General features: G+C 41.9%; 2 protein-coding genes across 4 annotated transcripts in view; one reads left to right on the top strand and one right to left on the bottom strand.

Annotated features, from left to right (window-relative positions):
• Nucleotides 1-1,634: 1,634 nt before the first annotated feature.
• The window catches only part of efhb (EF-hand domain family, member B), a 17,012-nt gene continuing 115 nt past the window's right edge, over nt 1,635-18,531 (bottom strand). Inside the window, exons 1-14 of one of the 3 annotated variants that reach the window (XM_088327513.1) lie at nt 17,371-18,531; nt 17,247-17,299; nt 17,064-17,123; nt 13,657-13,800; nt 11,750-11,924; nt 11,565-11,675; nt 9,528-9,648; nt 9,108-9,197; nt 8,973-9,040; nt 8,735-8,895; nt 7,600-7,807; nt 6,828-7,043; nt 5,993-6,174; nt 1,635-3,414 (exon numbers count right to left, since the gene is read on the bottom strand). In XM_088327513.1, the coding sequence (XP_088183639.1) occupies nt 3,265-3,414; nt 5,993-6,174; nt 6,828-7,043; nt 7,600-7,807; nt 8,735-8,895; nt 8,973-9,040; nt 9,108-9,197; nt 9,528-9,648; nt 11,565-11,675; nt 11,750-11,924; nt 13,657-13,800; nt 17,064-17,123; nt 17,247-17,282 (1,722 nt within the window). In that variant the 5' untranslated portion in view covers nt 17,283-17,299; nt 17,371-18,531 and the 3' untranslated portion in view covers nt 1,635-3,264. Of the gene's footprint in view, nt 3,415-5,992; nt 6,175-6,827; nt 7,044-7,599; nt 7,808-8,734; nt 8,896-8,972; nt 9,041-9,107; nt 9,198-9,527; nt 9,649-11,564; nt 11,676-11,749; nt 11,925-13,656; nt 13,801-17,063; nt 17,124-17,246 lie in introns of all 3 variants that reach the window. The other 2 variants (XM_088327512.1, XM_088327510.1) reach the window with 2 other exon arrangements.
• LOC148372993 (ras-related protein Rab-5A) overlaps nt 17,680-18,531 on the top strand; it is an 18,532-nt gene continuing 17,680 nt past the window's right edge. Inside the window, exon 1 of the mRNA XM_088327515.1 lies at nt 17,680-17,903. The gene's annotated coding sequence lies outside the window, so the exon portion shown is untranslated. The remainder of the gene's footprint in view (nt 17,904-18,531) is intronic.

Genomic DNA, 18,531 nt, shown 5'->3' with positions numbered 1-18,531 from the left:
CTTACAAAATCCCCCCCACCCCACGCAGCAAAAGACGTTAAAAGTAGCACATGGACACTTATGCGTCATTCCTTGTGCTGACAATCAATTCCCACGTGAGGCGATTAATTTTCCGCGGTGCCTTAATGAGATTACGCATAGCGACGTTAGCTTAGCGTCGCGACGTCAACGTGACGACGGGTACGTCTTTGAAATCGTTAGTCACGCCGTCGCGTCCTTCCCCTTTAAATTGCGACAAACACAAAGAAACCCAGACAGCGCGTGTTATTAATTAATATTTTGGTTTATTTAAAACTATTTCACAGTGTCGGGGCGGCGCGCCAACGCGACGCTTCGTTAATCCGCTAAGCGGAAGTGATGACAAAATAGCTCCATGACGCCGTAAATGGATTGTTTTGTCTTTTTGATGCCATTAGACATCAAATTAACAAAAAAACTCTCATAAAAGAAAAAACACATCAAATCATTTGCGTGCTGGGTTGGGTAGGGTTACTTTAACTCAGGGGTGTCAAACTCGTTTTAACTCGGGGGCCACACGACGGAACAAACATTCTGTCGGGGGCCGGACTAGTAGATTAAAGAGAAAGAGGGAAGGAAAAGGAAAGACGGCAGGACAAAGAAAGAGAAAGAGAGAGGGAAAGAGCGTGAGAAACAAAATAAAGGTAAGATAAAAAGTCGTGAGAGAGGGGGAAAAGAAAGGTAGCGGAAGAAAGAAATCCAAAGAGAAATAGAAAGACAGAAGGAGAGAAAAGAAAGCGCAAAGGGTAGGAAGAGAGAAAAGGAAAAAGTAAGTTGGAGCAAAAGAGCTTAAAAGACACAGAGAGTGAAATAGACAGAGTGGGAGAAAAGGGGTGGAGAAGAGAAAGAGAGAGAAAGAAAGAGAAAGAGAAAGAGGAAGAGAGAGAGAGAAAGAGAGAGAAAGAGAGAGAAAGGGAGAGAAAGAGAAAAAAAGAGAGAGAGAAATACAAGTGTCTTTGTTCGAGGCACCTGGCTTTGGCAACATCAAGTTGACATATTTCAACCTGCAGCTTGTTTTTCTGTGTTTTTGTTTTTTTGTTTTTCTCTTGCGCTTCTCTATATTTTCTATACTATACGTCTATACTTTTCCTGGACAATATCTCTGTATTATTTGTGATTGCAACATCCTTTGCTGTCTGGTCATCCTGAAAGGGGGATGCCACATGTGCGTTCTCTTCTCAAGGTATCTTCATTTTCCTCATGTTGAGGTTTTTGAGTTTTTCCTTGCCCCCATGTTGGTTCCAGATCAGGGGATGGTGTCATAATAGTCTGAAAAAATTGTCTGTGTAGTAACTTGTGAAGCCCTTTGAGACTCTTTGTGATTAAGGCCTATACAAACAAAAAAGACTTGACTTGACGTCTCTGGTTGTTGTCTCGCGGGCCGGATTCAATCCCTTAGCGGGCCTGATCTGGCCCGCGGGCCGCCTGTTTGACACCTGTGCTTTAACTGGATTACTTTCAATTACTTTTGGATTACTCCAATACCAAATATGCTAATAAAAGAAAACTAAATATAAATAAAATTACTCAATTTTGTTCAGGCTTGGGGAGTAACGGAATACATGGAACGGCAAAAATGATGTTGGCAAGCTGTTTGAAATGAAATGATCTGCATTTATAGTCAAGACTTCCCAAAGCGCTTTACATTGTGCTTGACATTTACCCATTCACTCACACACCAATAGCGGCCGTGCAGGCATGCAAGGCGCCAACCTGCTTATTGGGGGCATTAGGGGTTCAGTGTCTTACCCAAGGACACTTCGACATATAACACGGAGGAGCCGGGATTCGAACTGCGATCTTTCAGACGAGCGCTCTATCTCCTGAGCCACTGCTGCCCCATGGATTTATTTTCATTTTGTTTCTGTCGCATTTTATGTTACCGTATTTTCCGCACTATAAGGCGCACCTAAAAGTCTTAATTTTTTTCAAAAGCTGACCATGCGCCTTATAATACAGTGCGCCTTATATATGGCTCAATATTAAATTCGCAAGGTCTCGCAACTTACGCAACAGCCGCCGACTCGATTTTCCCCCGAACGTGGAGTAGTCCGCGGTGTATGCTGGGATTTATATACCGGCGTTTCATTGGCTAACCAATGTGTCAATCATCATTTGAATCGATCGCTATTGGCTAAAGTTATTCGGAGCCTCGGATTGGCTAGAGGGCCAAAACAAACCCTGCAATTGGCCGAAAAAGATGTGTCAATCATCCGTTAAATCGATCGCTATTGGCTGAAGTTATTCGGAGCCTCGGATATGCTAGAGGGCCAAAACAAACCCTGCAATTGGCCGAAAAAGATGACTGAATAGCAAGCTAGCTAAGCTACGCCATAAAGAAACATGTTTCATTAGTCTGTATTTGTAAACATTTTACTCTCCTGGATTTACTACACTCACGGTTGTAAGAAAACCATGATTGCGTATCATTATTGAACGTGAGAACTTAGGTGAGTTATGCGGCTTTATATTTTCCCGGTATCTTGTTTTAGAACGATCTTGATGTTGCTGTGATGAGTTGAGTGAATTAAACTCAATTCCAAGTGTTTATCGTCATATGCACAGTAAAGTTGCGAGCGAAAAAGAAAATAGAAACTAAGGAATGGTAGGCATTTCTTGAATCCCAAGACTTTAACCTTCCGAATGATATTTGAAATGACGCATTTAAGTGACATCGTAAGGACACCGCATCTGCACGTGTCTACGACACGTATTTGCTTCTTTGCAAGCTTTGGGAATGTTAAGGGGGTAATCAGTTGGACTGAATCATCTGACTGTTTTGTCGACGTTCCCATTGTAGCGCCTTATAATCCGGTGCGCCTTATCTATGGAAGATATAGGACCAAAAACTATTTTTTGGGGGTGCGCCCTATAACCCGGTGCGCCCTATAGTGTGGAAAATCCGGTAGTTTTTCCGGAGATTAAAGAGCTCAAAGCGAGGAGAGAAAGCTTACCATGTGTTGTGAGTCATCATTTTATTCATATTTAGTTTATTTTGTCTTTTATTAGCATTTTTGGTATTGGAGTAATCCAAAAGTCATTGAAAGTAATCCAGTTAAAGTAACCCTAACCAACCCTGTTTGCATGAATATAATCAAGGTATACATGCCACGTATACTTTGCTACCAGGCGATATAAAGCTAATGCTCTACCTAATTAACGACATTTTTTTACGATTTTTATAGGGACATAAAATGCTACATTTAGTACCAAAATAAAACATGTGCTAAAACACAATTGATGTTTTTATAACATAGCGTCGATTTCCTGGAGTACCCTCAAGAAGGCGTCCACGCAGACGTCACCGTTGGGATGCCTCATGGACGCCAGCTTCCAGGCCTCTTCTAACGTCTCCTCGGAAATGTTTGCGCCCACTTTCCTGAAAATCTCCGCAATCTGTCAACGGGAGTTGGGTTTTTTAGGAAGGGACAAAACAGCTGTTTATGTGGGGAAGCCAAACCATGAAATAAGGACGCTTGTCAAACAACTCAACTATATCTTCCGATGGAGGAATCTGCCACACTAAATTGTGGAAATCTGGAGGCCTGCCTCACTGAGATAAAAGAATGGATGCCACTCAACTTCTTGCACCTTAGCTCCGAAAAGACCCAAACACGACAAATGTAATATCACCCAGAGTGACTCAGTCAAAAATTTAGGTGTGATATTTGACCCCGATCTGTCCTTTCAATCACACGTTAAGAATATTACTAGAAGAGCTTTTTTCCATCTTCGCAACATTGCTCAAATTTGCCCTATGCTGTCTCAAATCGGATGCGGAGATTATAATTCACGCGTTTGTTACCTCCCGTCTCGTTTACTGTAATGCCTACTCTCCAGTCTCCTGAAGTCCAAAATCAAGAACCTTCAGCTGGTACAAAATGCTGCAGCGAGGCTTTTAACTCAGACAAGAAAGTTTGATCACATGACCCCGATTTTAGCTAACATGCATTGCTCCCTGTTAGCTTAAGATGTGATTTTAAGGTTCTGTTGGTATTATACAAAATCATGCATGGACTTGCTCCCTCATTTCTTTCACATTTAATTCCGCCCTATGTTCTGGCCCGGAGCCTTCGCTCTGAAAATGCTGGTCCACTAGTGATCCCAAGAGCAAAGAAGAGATCCGCAGGTTCGAGAGCGTTCTCCATTTGGGTCCCGGTGCTGTGGAATGCTCTTCCCCCTGAGATCCGATCTGCAACCTCAGTGGAACTGTTTAAATCTAAGCTTAAAACACACTTCTATTCTATAGCATATGAATAACCTATATTTTATGTTGAAAATATCTGTGTATTATTTGCCCTCATGTAGGTTTTAGATCAGAGGATGGTGTCATAATAGTCTGTGGTTTGCAATAATCTGTGGTCTGTGCAGCCCTTTGAGACTCTTTGTGATTAAGGGCTATACAAATAAACATGTCTTGACTTGACTCAAACTTAAACTATTTTATTTTTCAGTTGCAAAAACGTTTTGCTTATTTCATGTTATAATTGTCACGATTCAAAGATATTTTATCTTGTTACTGAAAAAAAAGGTTTAAACGGACAGTGTGTATATTTTGACATTCAGATGTTGCTGTATTGTGTAGTGCAACTGAAAATGACTGCTATAAACCACAATACAAACTAAATAAACTCAATTTGACCATACCACACTATTTAAAAAAATAAAAAATTGGGGGTACCCGTAGCAGCAAGATAGAGTATTTTATAATTGCTCGTTAGTATGCAAGTTCATGTATTTTTGCTTGTCATTCAAATCAATATGGTTTTTTTTTTTTTTTGGAGAAGTATTTCTTTTTACCACAACGGGGCGATAAATAATACACACTGTCCTTTTAAAATAAGCAAAATGATTTGATTTTGTAGACAGTCAATAACTTTGCAGATTTTAAGAAATATATTCTCCCAAGATTGGACAAAAATACATTAAATGATCAAAGAATGGACAATTTTGCTTAAGTATTATAAAAGTTAAAAAAAAAACAAGATCATATATTGTAAAATTACAAATTTTACTGTTTAAGTTGGCTAAATTTCCTGAAATTGAGTAAAAATTTGTGTTCTGATGAGCAAGAATAAATTTGGTGAAGGAAAAATTGAATGACTTTGCCAAAATAACACACATATATACTTTTTTAAAATAAATTGTTTGTTTTTGGACCACTAGATGTCACTGTACAGTGTAGTGCAACCTAAAACAAGTGCTACAAAGGAAAATGGAAAAAAACAAAACTATGGAAACTCAAAGTGACAAAATGGCACAAATTTTCTTTCCCAGCCTTGTGTGACTTCCCCATCACGCTAGCATAAGGTTTTTGGGACTTTGGGTACCCATAGAAGCAAGATGGCCGACAATAATGTCAGCTTAGGTGAAATTTCTCAACCTAAACTTATTGAAAAAAAGAAATGCACCGCCATATGAAACTCAAAATATTTTTGCCCATTATTAAACCAATATTGTTTTTTTTAATGAACCTAGTATTTTTTTATCAGTAGAAGGCCGAAATAATAATATACAATGTCCCTTTAAAGTAGTATTGTAAATACCAGTGCTAATTAAAAACATCAAAGGGTGCAGGGAGTGCATTTTGCTGTGTTTTACGCAAACTTGGCTCACGTCTAGCATCCCCGACGCTAACGTGGAGCTACCCGGAGCTACCTGGAGACACAAAAGCCTGCAGGAAGCGGAGAGGAGGCGGACTCGCTATCTACATGAACACGAGGTGGTGTAACCCTGGGCACAAAGATTTCCATCTGCTGCAGGGACCTCAAAGTTTTGGCCTAGCATGTGACCTCATCCACTCCGCTGTTGCTAAACTACAACACAGCACCCCGAGGCCATCCTGTTAATCTGTTAATAATCAACACAAGGATACTGCTGGAAGTGTGAATTTTCCTACGGGGCTGAATAAAGTATCTATCTATCTTTATATCTATCTATTATTGCATGAGCTTAATGGATCAACAGCACATACCTCGGTCTTGGATCGCGGGCAAAGAAGGTGGTCCTTGTAGACCCCGTTCTTCCCGTACACGGACGGCAGCAGCAACTCTACCACCGCCGTCATGTCTCCGTAGTTGACGTTATCGGTGATTCTCCGATAGTGTGGGAGCGACAGGTCCGTGCGGACTGACGGTATCCCGTAGGCGCGAGTGTCTAGGAGAGATTATAAACAGGGTTCCTCCAGTATTTTTTCATTCAAATTTAAGACTTTTTAAGACCTTTTCAAGACCACATCCATTAATTAAAGACCAATTATGGCATACAGATGTGAGTGATCCCAAGAGCCAAGAAGAGATCCGCAGTTTCGAGAGCGTTCTCCATTCGGGCCCCAGTCCTGTGGAATGCTCTTCCCCTGAGATTCGATCTGCAACCTCAGTGGAACTGTTTAATTCTAGGATTAAAACACACTTCTATTCCATGGCATGTGAATAATCTATATGTTATGTCGACAGTATCTGTGTATTATCTGTGATTGCAACATCCATTGCAGCCTGGTAATCCTCTGGAAGGGAGATTACCTCATGTGCGGTCCTTTCTCAAGGTTTCTTTATTTTCCTCATGTTGAGGTTTTTGAGTTTTTCCTAGCCCTCATGTAAGTTTTATATCAGGGGATGGTGTCATAATAGTCTGTTTTTTTGCAATAATCTGTGGAGCCTTTTGATTAAGGGCTATACAAATAAACACTATTGACTATTGAGACGAGCGTCCAGTCAAAATTTAAGCATCAACATAGTATTTTTTGACGGATGTAGCGTCTGGCTTCTGAAATGCTCAAGGAATCAAATTAATGTGACTCTGTGACTTACTAGAATCTTGCGGCTGCCCCGCTTCGGCCCCGATGAAGGAATAGGAAGTGACAAAGCGATCAGAGCCCGTCTCCGGCCTTCTGATGGTCCTTACGTTCCTTTGTGAGCTGCTGGTCTTAGACAGCTCCAGATCGGGGGGTTTTAACAAAGCGCCAGAACCAGGAAGTACAGACGATTGCGATTCCAAGTCACTGGACGAGCCGGTCCTAAACTGGGCTGAAAAGACACAAAATCAATTGTCTTCACGTATATAAAGGACTCCTCTCATTCTGGGAACTACCTGTTTGACCTGCTGCCCTTTGATATGTGCTACGAGTCCCTTAAAACAAAGACTAGCACAGTCAGAGAGTATTTCTTTACCAGGGCCATCAGCACCCTAAAAAAGCGCTATGAAATACCTACCGACCGGCCGACCGACCAAGGTTTTTGAGTTTTTCCTTGCCCTCATAAAGGTTTTAGATTATGGTGTAATAATAGTCTGTAGTCTGCAATAATCTGTGGTATGTGCAGCCCTTTGAGACTACTTGTGATTAAGACTTGATTTGACTTTATTAGTACTGTGATGAGCTGAATGGGCTGCAATCATGACTAAGCCAGGAGATGGTGGCAGAGAAAAGCAAAATTTCAATCTCCAGAATCCCCTATTTAAGTCTATTACATGTTTATCCAGGAGTGAAATGTCTAATGTTGTTGTATACGATCTTCAATACGTTGTTATCAATGAATAAAAAGCAATTCTAATTCTAACAGACTTTTTACTGGTAAAACTCACCATCCAGGACCAGCTGCTGTTCCAGTTTTTTAAGAGGCATCTTGTCCTTCAAGTTAAGGAAGTTGGCAAACTCCAGGAAGTCAATAAATCCATCTTGATCAACGTCGCACTCATTCAAAACATCATCAAGGACAGCCTCGCTGACAGCGAGGTTGAACCGACTGCAAACTTCGCGCACGTCCTCCTTCTTGAGACGCCCTTTGCCTTCCTAGACAATAACTTGTTGTCAGAACCCGAACAGACGGTGGACCCAGACGCGTAACGTTTTAACACAAGCTTTATTTTACGAGAACGGGACAGTCAAGCGCGGGAACATAAACGCCAGCGATTCAGCGATCGCTGTGCAGAAGAGATCAAAACGGGACAGGACAGAAGGGATCGATATCAGTTACAGGATACACGAGCAGATACCGTACAGGGCAGGACAGACGGGATCGATACCGGATACTGGAATAAGATCCTAGACAGGAAGGGATCGATACCGGATACACAAGCAAGATACCGTACTGGGCAGGACAGACGGGATCGATACCGGATACACGAGCAAGATACCGGACTGGGCGGGACAAAAGGGGTCGATACCGGATACTGGAGCAAGATACCGGACAGGACGAGACAGATGGGATGGATACCGGATACCGGAGCAAGATACCGGACAGGACGAGACGGACAGGATCGATACCGGATACTGGAGGAAGATACCGGACAGGACGAGACAGGTGGGATCGATACCGGATACTGGAGACTGGAGCAAGATACCGGACAGGACGAGACAGGTGGGATCGATACCGGATACTGGAGACTGGAGCAAGATACCGGACGGGACGAGACAGGCGGGATCAATACCAGATACTGCAGACTGGGGCAAGATACCGGACAGAAGGAGACAGACGGGATCGATACCGGATGCTGGATACAAGTCTTGCAAGTGCAGAGGTTCGTTGACGGACTGACAAGGAGTGAATGAGGGCACTGAGTTTAAATAGGAGGGAGGCCAATCAGGCAACGAGCAGCAGCTGGCGCCAAAAGGGTGGGCCCAAGTGAGGCCAATGGGCAACCGTGACACTTGTGAGGTGTCTTTTTTTACATAACCGTAAAATTCAGACTTTTCCTAAACTCGTGAGTCCACATGTACCTTGTCGTAGTAGCTGAAGGCCTGCAGCAATGCTGGGAAGTTCTGCAAGTTGATCATTCTGAGGCGGTTCCGTACCGAGCTGGTCAGGCTATGCTGGCTTTCCTCGGGTTGCACCTGCTTGCTGCTCGGTTTCTCCACCCGGTGGATCAGATCCGCTAAATCTACGGGGATGTAAAAATGACCCGCTTTCATCAGATACCATCAACACTGCCCCCCAAAAAATGTAAAATAAACTCACTGTAATCATCTGGTGGTATGTAAATTCCGAAGGCGCGCCCTAGTGACATCTCGACATAGTTTTCTTTCCTGTAATAACTGCATTGTTATTGCAAGTTTTTACATACTTGGTAAGAAATATAAAACACAAACTTACTTCTTGTTGTTGTCCATGTTCCCAATTTGTTGTTCTAACTTTTCTCTGCTGTTTGGAGATCTCGTCCATACCGGGTTTGGGTTGTACATTCTTTGGAAAGTAACATTTTTTCAGCAAATTCATAAGGGTAACTTTCACTTTCATCATCAACCCCAAAAAAATCTTATTTAAAGGGACACGATGTAATATTTGACCACTGGATGTTGCTGTATTGCGTAGTGCAACCAAAAATGAATACAAATTACAGACACTCAAAGACACTCTGCATGGTTCAACATTTTTACAATGTTTCCTGGCAACTTATGCTAGGCAATCATCACATAATTCAAACATAAATAACAGACCGGATAAAAACTAAAAAAGACAAAAGGAAATATTTTTTTCAAATCTTAAAAAGAAAAACATTTTCTGCATTTTCACCTGGTGGATTCTCCCAACCAACGCAAAGTTCTATCGACATAGCGTCCATCCTTGTCATAGTGTGTTTGGATTCCAAAGCAGCTATCTTTATCATAGTTGTACTTCCTATCTTTCTGCTCACCTGAAACACAATAGCAATGTGGTAAAACTGGATTGTTTTTTAAAAAAATATATTTTTATTACACAAAACAGGGGTGGGCAAACTTTTGGGCTGGGCCACGTTGGTTTTTAATAATTTGCAGAAAGACAAGAAGGTTGATTTGATTTAAAGTATCAGCTGACAAAGTGTTTGGATTTGGTAAATGTCATGAAGTTGGTTTTGAAACATTAAAAATTATACAGCTCGGTGGCCTTGGGGGTAGGGCGCCCGCTCCGAGACTGGGATGTCGCTGGTTCAAACCTCGGCCGAGTCATACCTTAGACTTACAACATTGGTACTCATTGCCTCCCTGCTTGGCGCTCAGCATTAGGGGTTGGAATTGGGGGGGTTTGGTCACCTAATGACTTCCAACACATCAGTTGGGTTGAGCGAGGGGGCTGGCAACCCCCTCCTCTGTATCAATCTCCCAGAAAGAGTCAGAAATATGAACGTGTTCCTGACTCTAGCTACCTCCCACTAGGGGATATGGCTCCGGTATATAATATATAATATATATATAATAATATAATCTGGTGAATTTGTTGAAAACGACCGATACGGCAGCTGATTGTTTAGCGTGTCTGCTGCACAGTTCTGAGGTCATGGGTTTGCATGCAGCTACCAGCCTTCCTGTGTGGAGTTTGCATGTTCTCCCCGTGGTTGCATGGCTGTCCTCCGGGCACTCCGGTTTCCTCCCACATGAAAAAAACATGCATGTCAGGTTGATTGGCCGGTCCAAATTGTCCAAAGGTTTGAATGAGCGAGAAAGGTGTCTGTGTGCCCTGCAACTGTCTGGCAGCCAGTTCACCATGTCTCTTGCCTACAGCCCAAAGTCAACTCGGATTGGCTACAACACTCCCGCGATCCTACTGAGGATCAGTGGTGCAGATGATAGATGGATGGATGGTTGGATGGATGGATGGATCGATTGATGAATGGTGTTGAAATGCTTGAGGTAGGTTTAGGTAACTGGCACTCATTTAAAGCTAAGTGCATCATAGCTGTTCATTACCATTATGATCGTTCTATCACCTCTCCATCCATCCATCCATTATCTGCACCGCTTATCCTCAGTAGGGTCGCGGGGGTGCTGGAGCCCATCCCAGTCATCTTCGGGCAGTGGGCAGGGGACACCCTGAACTGGTTGCCAGCCAATCGCAGGGCACACAGGGAAAGACAATTCGCTCGCTCATTCACACCTAGGGACAATTTGGACCGGCCAGTTAACCTGACATGCATGTTTTTGGAACGTGGGAGGAAACCGGAGAACCCGGAGGAAACCCACGCAAGCACGGGAAGAACATGCAAACTCCACACAGGGGGTTCGAACCCACGAACTAAGAACCGTGCCGCACACTGTGCGTTAACCACTGCGTCGCCGTGCTGCCCCCTATCACCTCTCCAATCTTATCAAATGATTGTCCACTTTTCATTTTCTTTCATCCGCCCCTTTTTTCATTAAGGGCTTAAACGTCAACTTAAAACAGATTAAAAATGAAACCAAAAGAAAAGCTTTCATGGTACTATCCTTTCTATGAAAGGAAGTGTCACTATAGCTCTGGTCACTAATCATGCAACTGGAAATGGATGGTGGACATCCAACAATGGGGTTTAAGTGTGCCATCTTTTGGGAAAATATGTGCATTGCATCAAAAGGGCAGACTTATTATTCGTCATTTTTTCACATCATCTCTTTGCGATCTTAATTCTGCAGGCCATTTTAGTTTGCCCATCCCTGCATCTGAATGTTGAATGTTCTGTTATCTATTACTTTTCACCAAGTTCCTCACAAAAATAAAACAATACAATTATTTAATTCTGACATGCAGAGAATCTGGATCAGATCTAGAAAAATTCCAGTTGACAACTCAGCCTGAATTGTATTTTTTTTTCCTCACCGACAAGGAATCCGTTATGGGTGCGAACATACACCTTATGTGCCTGTTCTTCTTCCTTTTCCAACTTCACCAAAGATTTGTGAGGATAAATAACATCACCGGCATCCACATCTTCACAAACACAAGAAAAAAGGACGGATGACAGACCACCTCGAAAAATCAAGGGACAAATTAAACTGACGCACCTCGCGTGGTTTTAATTCCAAACGTGGTGCACTTGTTGTACCAGGAAGGAAGTCCGGCACTGTCTGGCGTACGGCCCAATGGCCCCTTCTGCCGCGAGTTGTATTCAGACTCTCTGAACTCCTGCATCTTCTGTTGGAACTTGCTCTGAGGGGGTGGGTTGATCATGTTGGCAGCCTGTCAATAATATATAGCAATTATAATATCCAAGAGGAAGGCCGCGATTGATGTGGATGGATAGTGTTATGAGTGCACTGCAGGAAAGAGGTCTAAATATGGTGGAAGGAAGAGCTCTTGCTGTTGATATGAATGAGTGGAGAGGCGTTGTAAAAGCATAGTGGGATGTTTAGACGTGTTCCAAAGGATGGGCAAGGCACCCGTATGATGCGGCAGGGGTAAACCAGTGAAAGCTGTCGGGCCCTGCTGTTTAACAAAAGAGTGTGTTGTGTCACCCTGACACGAGTGACATGGCCGCTTTCTGGTGTCCCATTTCATCTGGAGGGATGAAAGCATGACCAACTTGGGTGCCGAGGTGGTTGTTTGGGTGTTTGGGCATTTGGGTTGGCCATGGTCCCCAAAAATTTGTGTGTGTGTTTTTTGAAACTGTTTCCCTTTTCTTTGCTTTTGTATGTGTTTGTCTTGCTGTCGGTCGGCACCTCGAGGGATATGACCAGGGTAGGTGGGTAGGTGGGTAGGTGGGTAGGTAGGTAGGTAGGTAGGTAGGTAGGTAGGTAGGTAGGTAGGTAGATAGAAATTAGTCACAGTTTGGACTAGAAGTCAGATATGTCTCTCTGGCATTTTGAGATATTAATATTGATATCAGTAAGTTAGACAATGGTTAGTTGTTTTCTGAAATTTTGGAGCTGAGGCACAGTTTTTTTCATTAAAATTCTCGAGGCACGTCACGAAAATGTTTACAAATCACAGGCACCGGTTTCAATTTTTTTTCGCAATCTCCAAGTATCACGTTGCCTCAATTGAAAGTATAACATTTTTCTGATCATTTGTCATAGTCAATTTTTGTTAATAATTTTGCTGTAATTTTGACTTCGATAAGAGTTTAACTTGTTTTTCAAATTTGACTATATTTGTATCTTGTTTGAGAAAAACAACAAAAATAAAACTTAAAAAATAAAAATATGCAAACGCTATATGCAGGGGGAACGGAAAAAATACTCTAACTTCTTCAAAGTTTTGGTTTGTGTGTTTTTTTAGTAAAAATGATTATCAAAATCGGCAGATTTGTGTGCAAGATTTTTACTTCATTTGATTTACTCTCCTGTTTTTGCAGTGCAATCGTAAACAGCTTCATTGAACAAAATGAGTTATTAAATATACTTGCCTCCTGATATAGTAATTTGTTTTTAAAAATGGTAATCTGCTGCCACCTACTTACATGGATGAATGTTACAGTTACTTTGCTGATCACTGGAGGAAAGCAAAAATCCTAAACAATGACATGCTTTTAATACAAATGTAAAAATTGGCTATTTCCTGCGGCTCACAAGACACAAGATCTCATGGCACACTAGCGTGCCCTGTCGCACTGGTTAAAAATCATTGCAATATTTGATTAATTGTAGTCGTGAGAACAAGTATGGGCTAGGTAAGTTGTATTCGCAAAGCACCTTTCAAACATGAAAAGGAAATGAAAAAAAGTATTGGAGACATCCATTATACAAAAACAAAAAACAAAAAAATAAAACAAGCATGGGTACCTACGCAAATTATGTGAAAAGATATTACGGGACACAGAAAAACCATGTGGAGAAAAGCACAATGTATCACATATTCCAAGATTATCCAAAAGTGTTAGTTTGCCTGTTCAGTGACTGCATGTGTGTGTCATTTGATTGCTTCCTGACCGATTTAAGGTGTACAATGACGCCTCTTTAGAGGGCTCGCTTACTGTTATCGAAGCCTTGGTACAGCGGCCGTGAACAAGCGTCTCAGACACTTTCGGGTCGTTTGCTTTCCCATGGTGCACTCTCATCATGCCGGGCCCTGGTCGGTAGCTGTTGAGGTACTTACGGACCACAGGCGGGGTCGGAGCCTGGGGGGAAAAAGGTACAAGGATGTAACCAGGGTTACTTTAACTGGATTACTTTCAATGACTTTTGGATTACTCCAATACCAAATATTCTAATAAAAGACAAAAGAAACTAAATATGAATAAAATGATGACTCAAAACACGTGGCAAGCTTTCTCTCCTGGCTTTGATCTCTTTAATCTCCGGCAAAACGAACATAAAATGCGACAGAAACAAAATGAAAATAAATCCAAACAGCTTGCCAATATCATTTTTGCCGTTCCATGTATTCCAAGCCTGCACAAAATTTAGTAATTTTATGCATATTTAGTTTCTTTTGTCTTTTATTAGCATATTTGGTATTGGAGTAATCCAAAAGTAATTGAAAGTAATCCAGTTAAAGTAACCCTACCCAACCCTGGATGTAACACTGATTTGAAACAATCATCATGGCTTTGTAAAAGGGACGATGTGTTTTGGGTTCATATTTATTATTTACAGTACAAAGATTCATGGAGCCTGATATATTACATCAGTAGTTTTCCCACACAGACATTTGTAATAAAGTATCAAAAATGACATAATTTCGAGTTGTATTTGCAGTGTCTGAAACTCATGACAAAAAGTTACAGGACACCAGGGCAGACAACTCTGAAAAGTATCCGCCCAACCATAAAGTTGCCTGCCCCATTTTTACAACTTGAAACACAATAAGACAACTCATTGCAAAAAAACCCAAAACATTGTTGAAAAGTATTAAGGATTGATAATCAGGATATATAACAGAGCAACACTTTAAAATTAAGTTTATTATAACCCTACTTATAACATTTATTGCATGTATATGACATCGCTGTTTTCCATCTGCCATCAGTATGTACCAGTATTTACTCATCTTCATTCATGCAATGTTTGCGTGGCGTCGTCTGCTACAAGCCATGTGAACACCTCTTTCCACGATGCTTTCAATGTATGTTTATGTTTTGTAGCGTCATAAATTGTGTTAGCTTCTTTTGAATCTCTCTTCTGGGGCTGAGGTTTTTGCTTGATTCCTAACCACTTATCCATTTTTCTTGTGTTCTCTGTGCACCTACTTAGGAAAATGATATGCAAATGCGGGACCTTATAAGGCTCGGGAAAGTCCCGGAAATACGAAGTTATTCGATGCAGGCTTCTGATTGGCTGCTGAGTATGAAAATTGCCAAACGAACCGGAATTTCCAAACTAAACGAATATTTTGAAATCGGAATAAAGCAAATGTTTGGTTTGAAAAAAAATCTTTTGTTTTTTCTGGAAAAAGTTGTCGGCCACCCGGGCGGAGACGTTTGGTAAGTTGTACGCCCGACGTAAAAGATGCACGCCCCGGGCGTCCGGGTGGACATTATTTCAGACACTGGTATTGGTTTTGGATGATCTAGTTGGCAGGTTGTATTTGTAAAGTCTGTCTATGTACTTTAAAGTGACACTGAGTTTTTTTGACCAATAGATGTCGCTGTATTGTCTAGAAAAGTAGAACGGAAAATGAGTGCTAAAAAGCTCAAGCAAGAATATTAGTGTTGGCAAAATGAAGCCCCCACAAAGCAGTGAAGCCCTGCACACGATTCCACACGCACACACACACGCACGCACACGCACGCACACACACGCAAGCACACACGCGCACGCAAGCACACGCACACGCACACGCTCGCTTCAATAGGATTCCTTTCCTAAACTACGCTGCCATGTGGACAGAGAACTGTATAACATGCTTGGTGCATGAAATAAAACTGGGGTGTGAAATATGCTCTGATAACAAAAATGCATATTTGAAGAGTGTATTAAGAGCGTGTCAGAGTAAGAGTGTATCATGAATTGTTCTGTATTACTTAGTGCTTATAAAACAAGTGGAAAAGGGAAATAAGCAGGTAAAACAAAGTGCTTATTCATTTTTATTTAAAATCAATATATTTTTGGACCCAGTCAGGTTTCTTAATTTTGCGGAGAATTTCACCTGCTTTTTAAAAAAACTCACAAGGTACAGATGAAAAAGGGGTGCATAGATATCAAGTTTGTAAATAATTGGTGCATATTTCTGTGATTCCTGGTATTTGAAGGGGACTTTCGACTTTGGGGGTGTTTCTTTGCCGCTTTTATTTCGAAACACAGTTAAAGGGGCGGCAGTAGCTCAGGAGGTAGCTCGTCTTGTGATCAAGGGATCCCAGTTCGAATCCCGGCTCGTCCGTGTTACATGTTGAAGTGTCCTTGGGTAAGACACTGAACCCCTAATACCCCCAATAAGCAGATTAGCGCCTTACATGGCTGCAAGGCCGCTATTGGGAAATGTGGAGCACATTGTAAAGCGCTTTGAGAAGTCATTGACTTGAAAAGCGCTATATAAATGCAGATCATTTCATTTCATTTCATTTTTAAAGCTAGAGATATTTTTCCTGAAACAATCACGTGGTACCGCCGCTTAGCGGGGCTTCAAAAGTCACGCATACGTCATCAAATTAGTTCATTATTTTTGCCTCTTATTAAAATCAATATGATTTTTTAATGAACAAAAAATATTTGTTTACCACTAGATGGTGTTTAATAATAACATACAAAGTCCCTTTCAAGTAGCATATTTCTTGCATGGGCTTAATAGAGCGAATTAAAAGCACAATCTTCATGTATTTTTGTTTTAAAAATCTATATTATTTCTTGGGCAGCACGGCGGTGCAGTGGTCGGCACAGTTCTGAAGACATGAGATCAAACCTCCTGTGTGGAGTTTGCATGTTCTCCCCATGCTTGCGTGGGTTTCCTCCTGCATTCCAAAAATTTGCGCGCCAGGTTAATCGGCCGATCCGAATTGTCCCTAGGTGTGAATGAACGAGTGAGTTGTCTGTCTCTGTGTGCCCTGCGATTGGCTGGCAAGCAGTTTGGGGTGTCCCCTGCCCACTGCCTGAAGATAGCTGGGATGGGCTCCAGCACCCCCGCGACCCTACTGAGGATAAGCAGTGCAGATAATGGATGGATGGATATTGTTCCTTTTTAATGAAGAGCATTTTTTTTACTACTTGGAGGTGCTATGTAATACACAATTTCCCTTTAAAAGCTTCTATGTCAAATCTACTGTGTTAAGCGTATAATAATAATAATAATAATTTCCTTTGTATTGTCATTCTTTGTAACAATGTACACAGAACGAAATGTCGATACATCTGACCCGTTGTAGCGAGTCGATGCAGCCGCAGCCAGAAGGCGCCGCCATTATACCAATTAGGTATGTCTCGGTCGAGGCAAGGTTCCATAACTTACCCGTTTTATATCTTGGAAACAAGTAGCTACTCTGTCACCAACGGGAACTCGTTTTCCAGCCTAGTAATGAAAGAAAACGCAAAAATTATATATATATTTTATATAAAGTGGCTACAACATGTCAAAAGCTGGTCAATTGCTTATTACTTAACTTCAAACGACAAAAAGTATAAGTTAACTTACACTCGGCATGTGCAGTATCCTCATTGTGTCTGCCATGTTCACCTACAATTGATCTTTAAAATGTTTCCGAATTTTAGACTAAAAGAGATGTTTCCAGAAAGACAAGTACCCGGGGCGAGCTTACTTTTAGTTTGCCGTCGCCTAGCAACACTGAAAATAGGCAAAGGAAATGTTAATATATTTTTCATTTTAACGTAAAACTGGAGTGCAATCGAATAAATGTGAAATTAGTTAGGGGGAAAAATAAAATATAAAAATATAAAAAAAATATAAATACACGTTGCGTACAGCCGAACGAGTTAGCTTTCAATTGTGTAAAAACATCGTCATTTCGTGATCGGTTAGTTTTATTGTATTGTTCTATCCTGTGATTTGGCATATATTTAAAATAAAATATTTCAAAATGTTAGGAATCTAGTAGCACGTATGATTGGTGGGGCTCGGTGAGACGTAGGAGGATTGCCAGTCGCAGTCATACGATCTGTCATCATCGTCCGTTCCAAGCTAACAGGGAAGTTGAGACAAGTGGCGGAGCCTGCTGGAAAAGAAAATAATCTAATGTTTCACTGAGGCCGATTTATATCAGAGTGAACAATTTTGTCCTTTAAAAAGGGAATCTCTTTACAACGTTTGGCAGCGGCGTTGTCTCTTGGCTGGGTGAGTAAAGGAACCGATTGCAAAACAGCTAGCTAGCGGCTAACCGGAGTGTGTGTGTGAGGGAGGACTCCACCCGACGGCCGCGGCCGAACGAGCTTCCAACCCCGAGCGCGGTGTCTCCTTAGCTGGGTAGCTCCCTAGCCTTAGCCCGGCGCCGCTTTGGGAGTACCAGCCGAGCTAACACGGCAACTCCGCTTGGTCTGCCCGCTTAAATCGACGCCACTTGTTGTGTTGTGATGCTAAACATGGACGCCTGTGAAGCATTTTGACCACAATTGTCTGACCCAAAAAGACAGCGGACGGATAGTGACGTTAGCCAGCTGTTAGCCAGTGACGGCTAACATCATAGCTGTCACTAGCCGCACACACCCAAAATCCGCCGTTCGTAATGTTTGGGGAAAAAAGCTACACTTAAAACGCAAAATTGTACGCGAACATTCGTCCTTTCGCTGTTTCCGTTTGACACCGTCAAGTCTGTCTTATGACCGGTTAAGATTCCCCTCTCGGTGCGACGTTACGAAGTTAGGATGTAGCCGCTCGGCTAACGCTAGCCAGTAATGTGCTAATTCACGCCGACGAACAACAACAACACTCGCGCACGTTGCGTTATTAAACATGATTTTGCGAC

The sequence above is a fragment of the Urocampus carinirostris genome, chromosome 2 (genome assembly GCF_059441175.1).
Source record: "Urocampus carinirostris isolate Australia breed hairy pipefish chromosome 2, RoL_Ucar_1.0, whole genome shotgun sequence".
In the NCBI taxonomy this organism is placed as follows: Eukaryota; Metazoa; Chordata; class Actinopteri; order Syngnathiformes; family Syngnathidae; genus Urocampus; species Urocampus carinirostris.
This window is presented reverse-complemented; position numbering and strand designations above follow the sequence as displayed.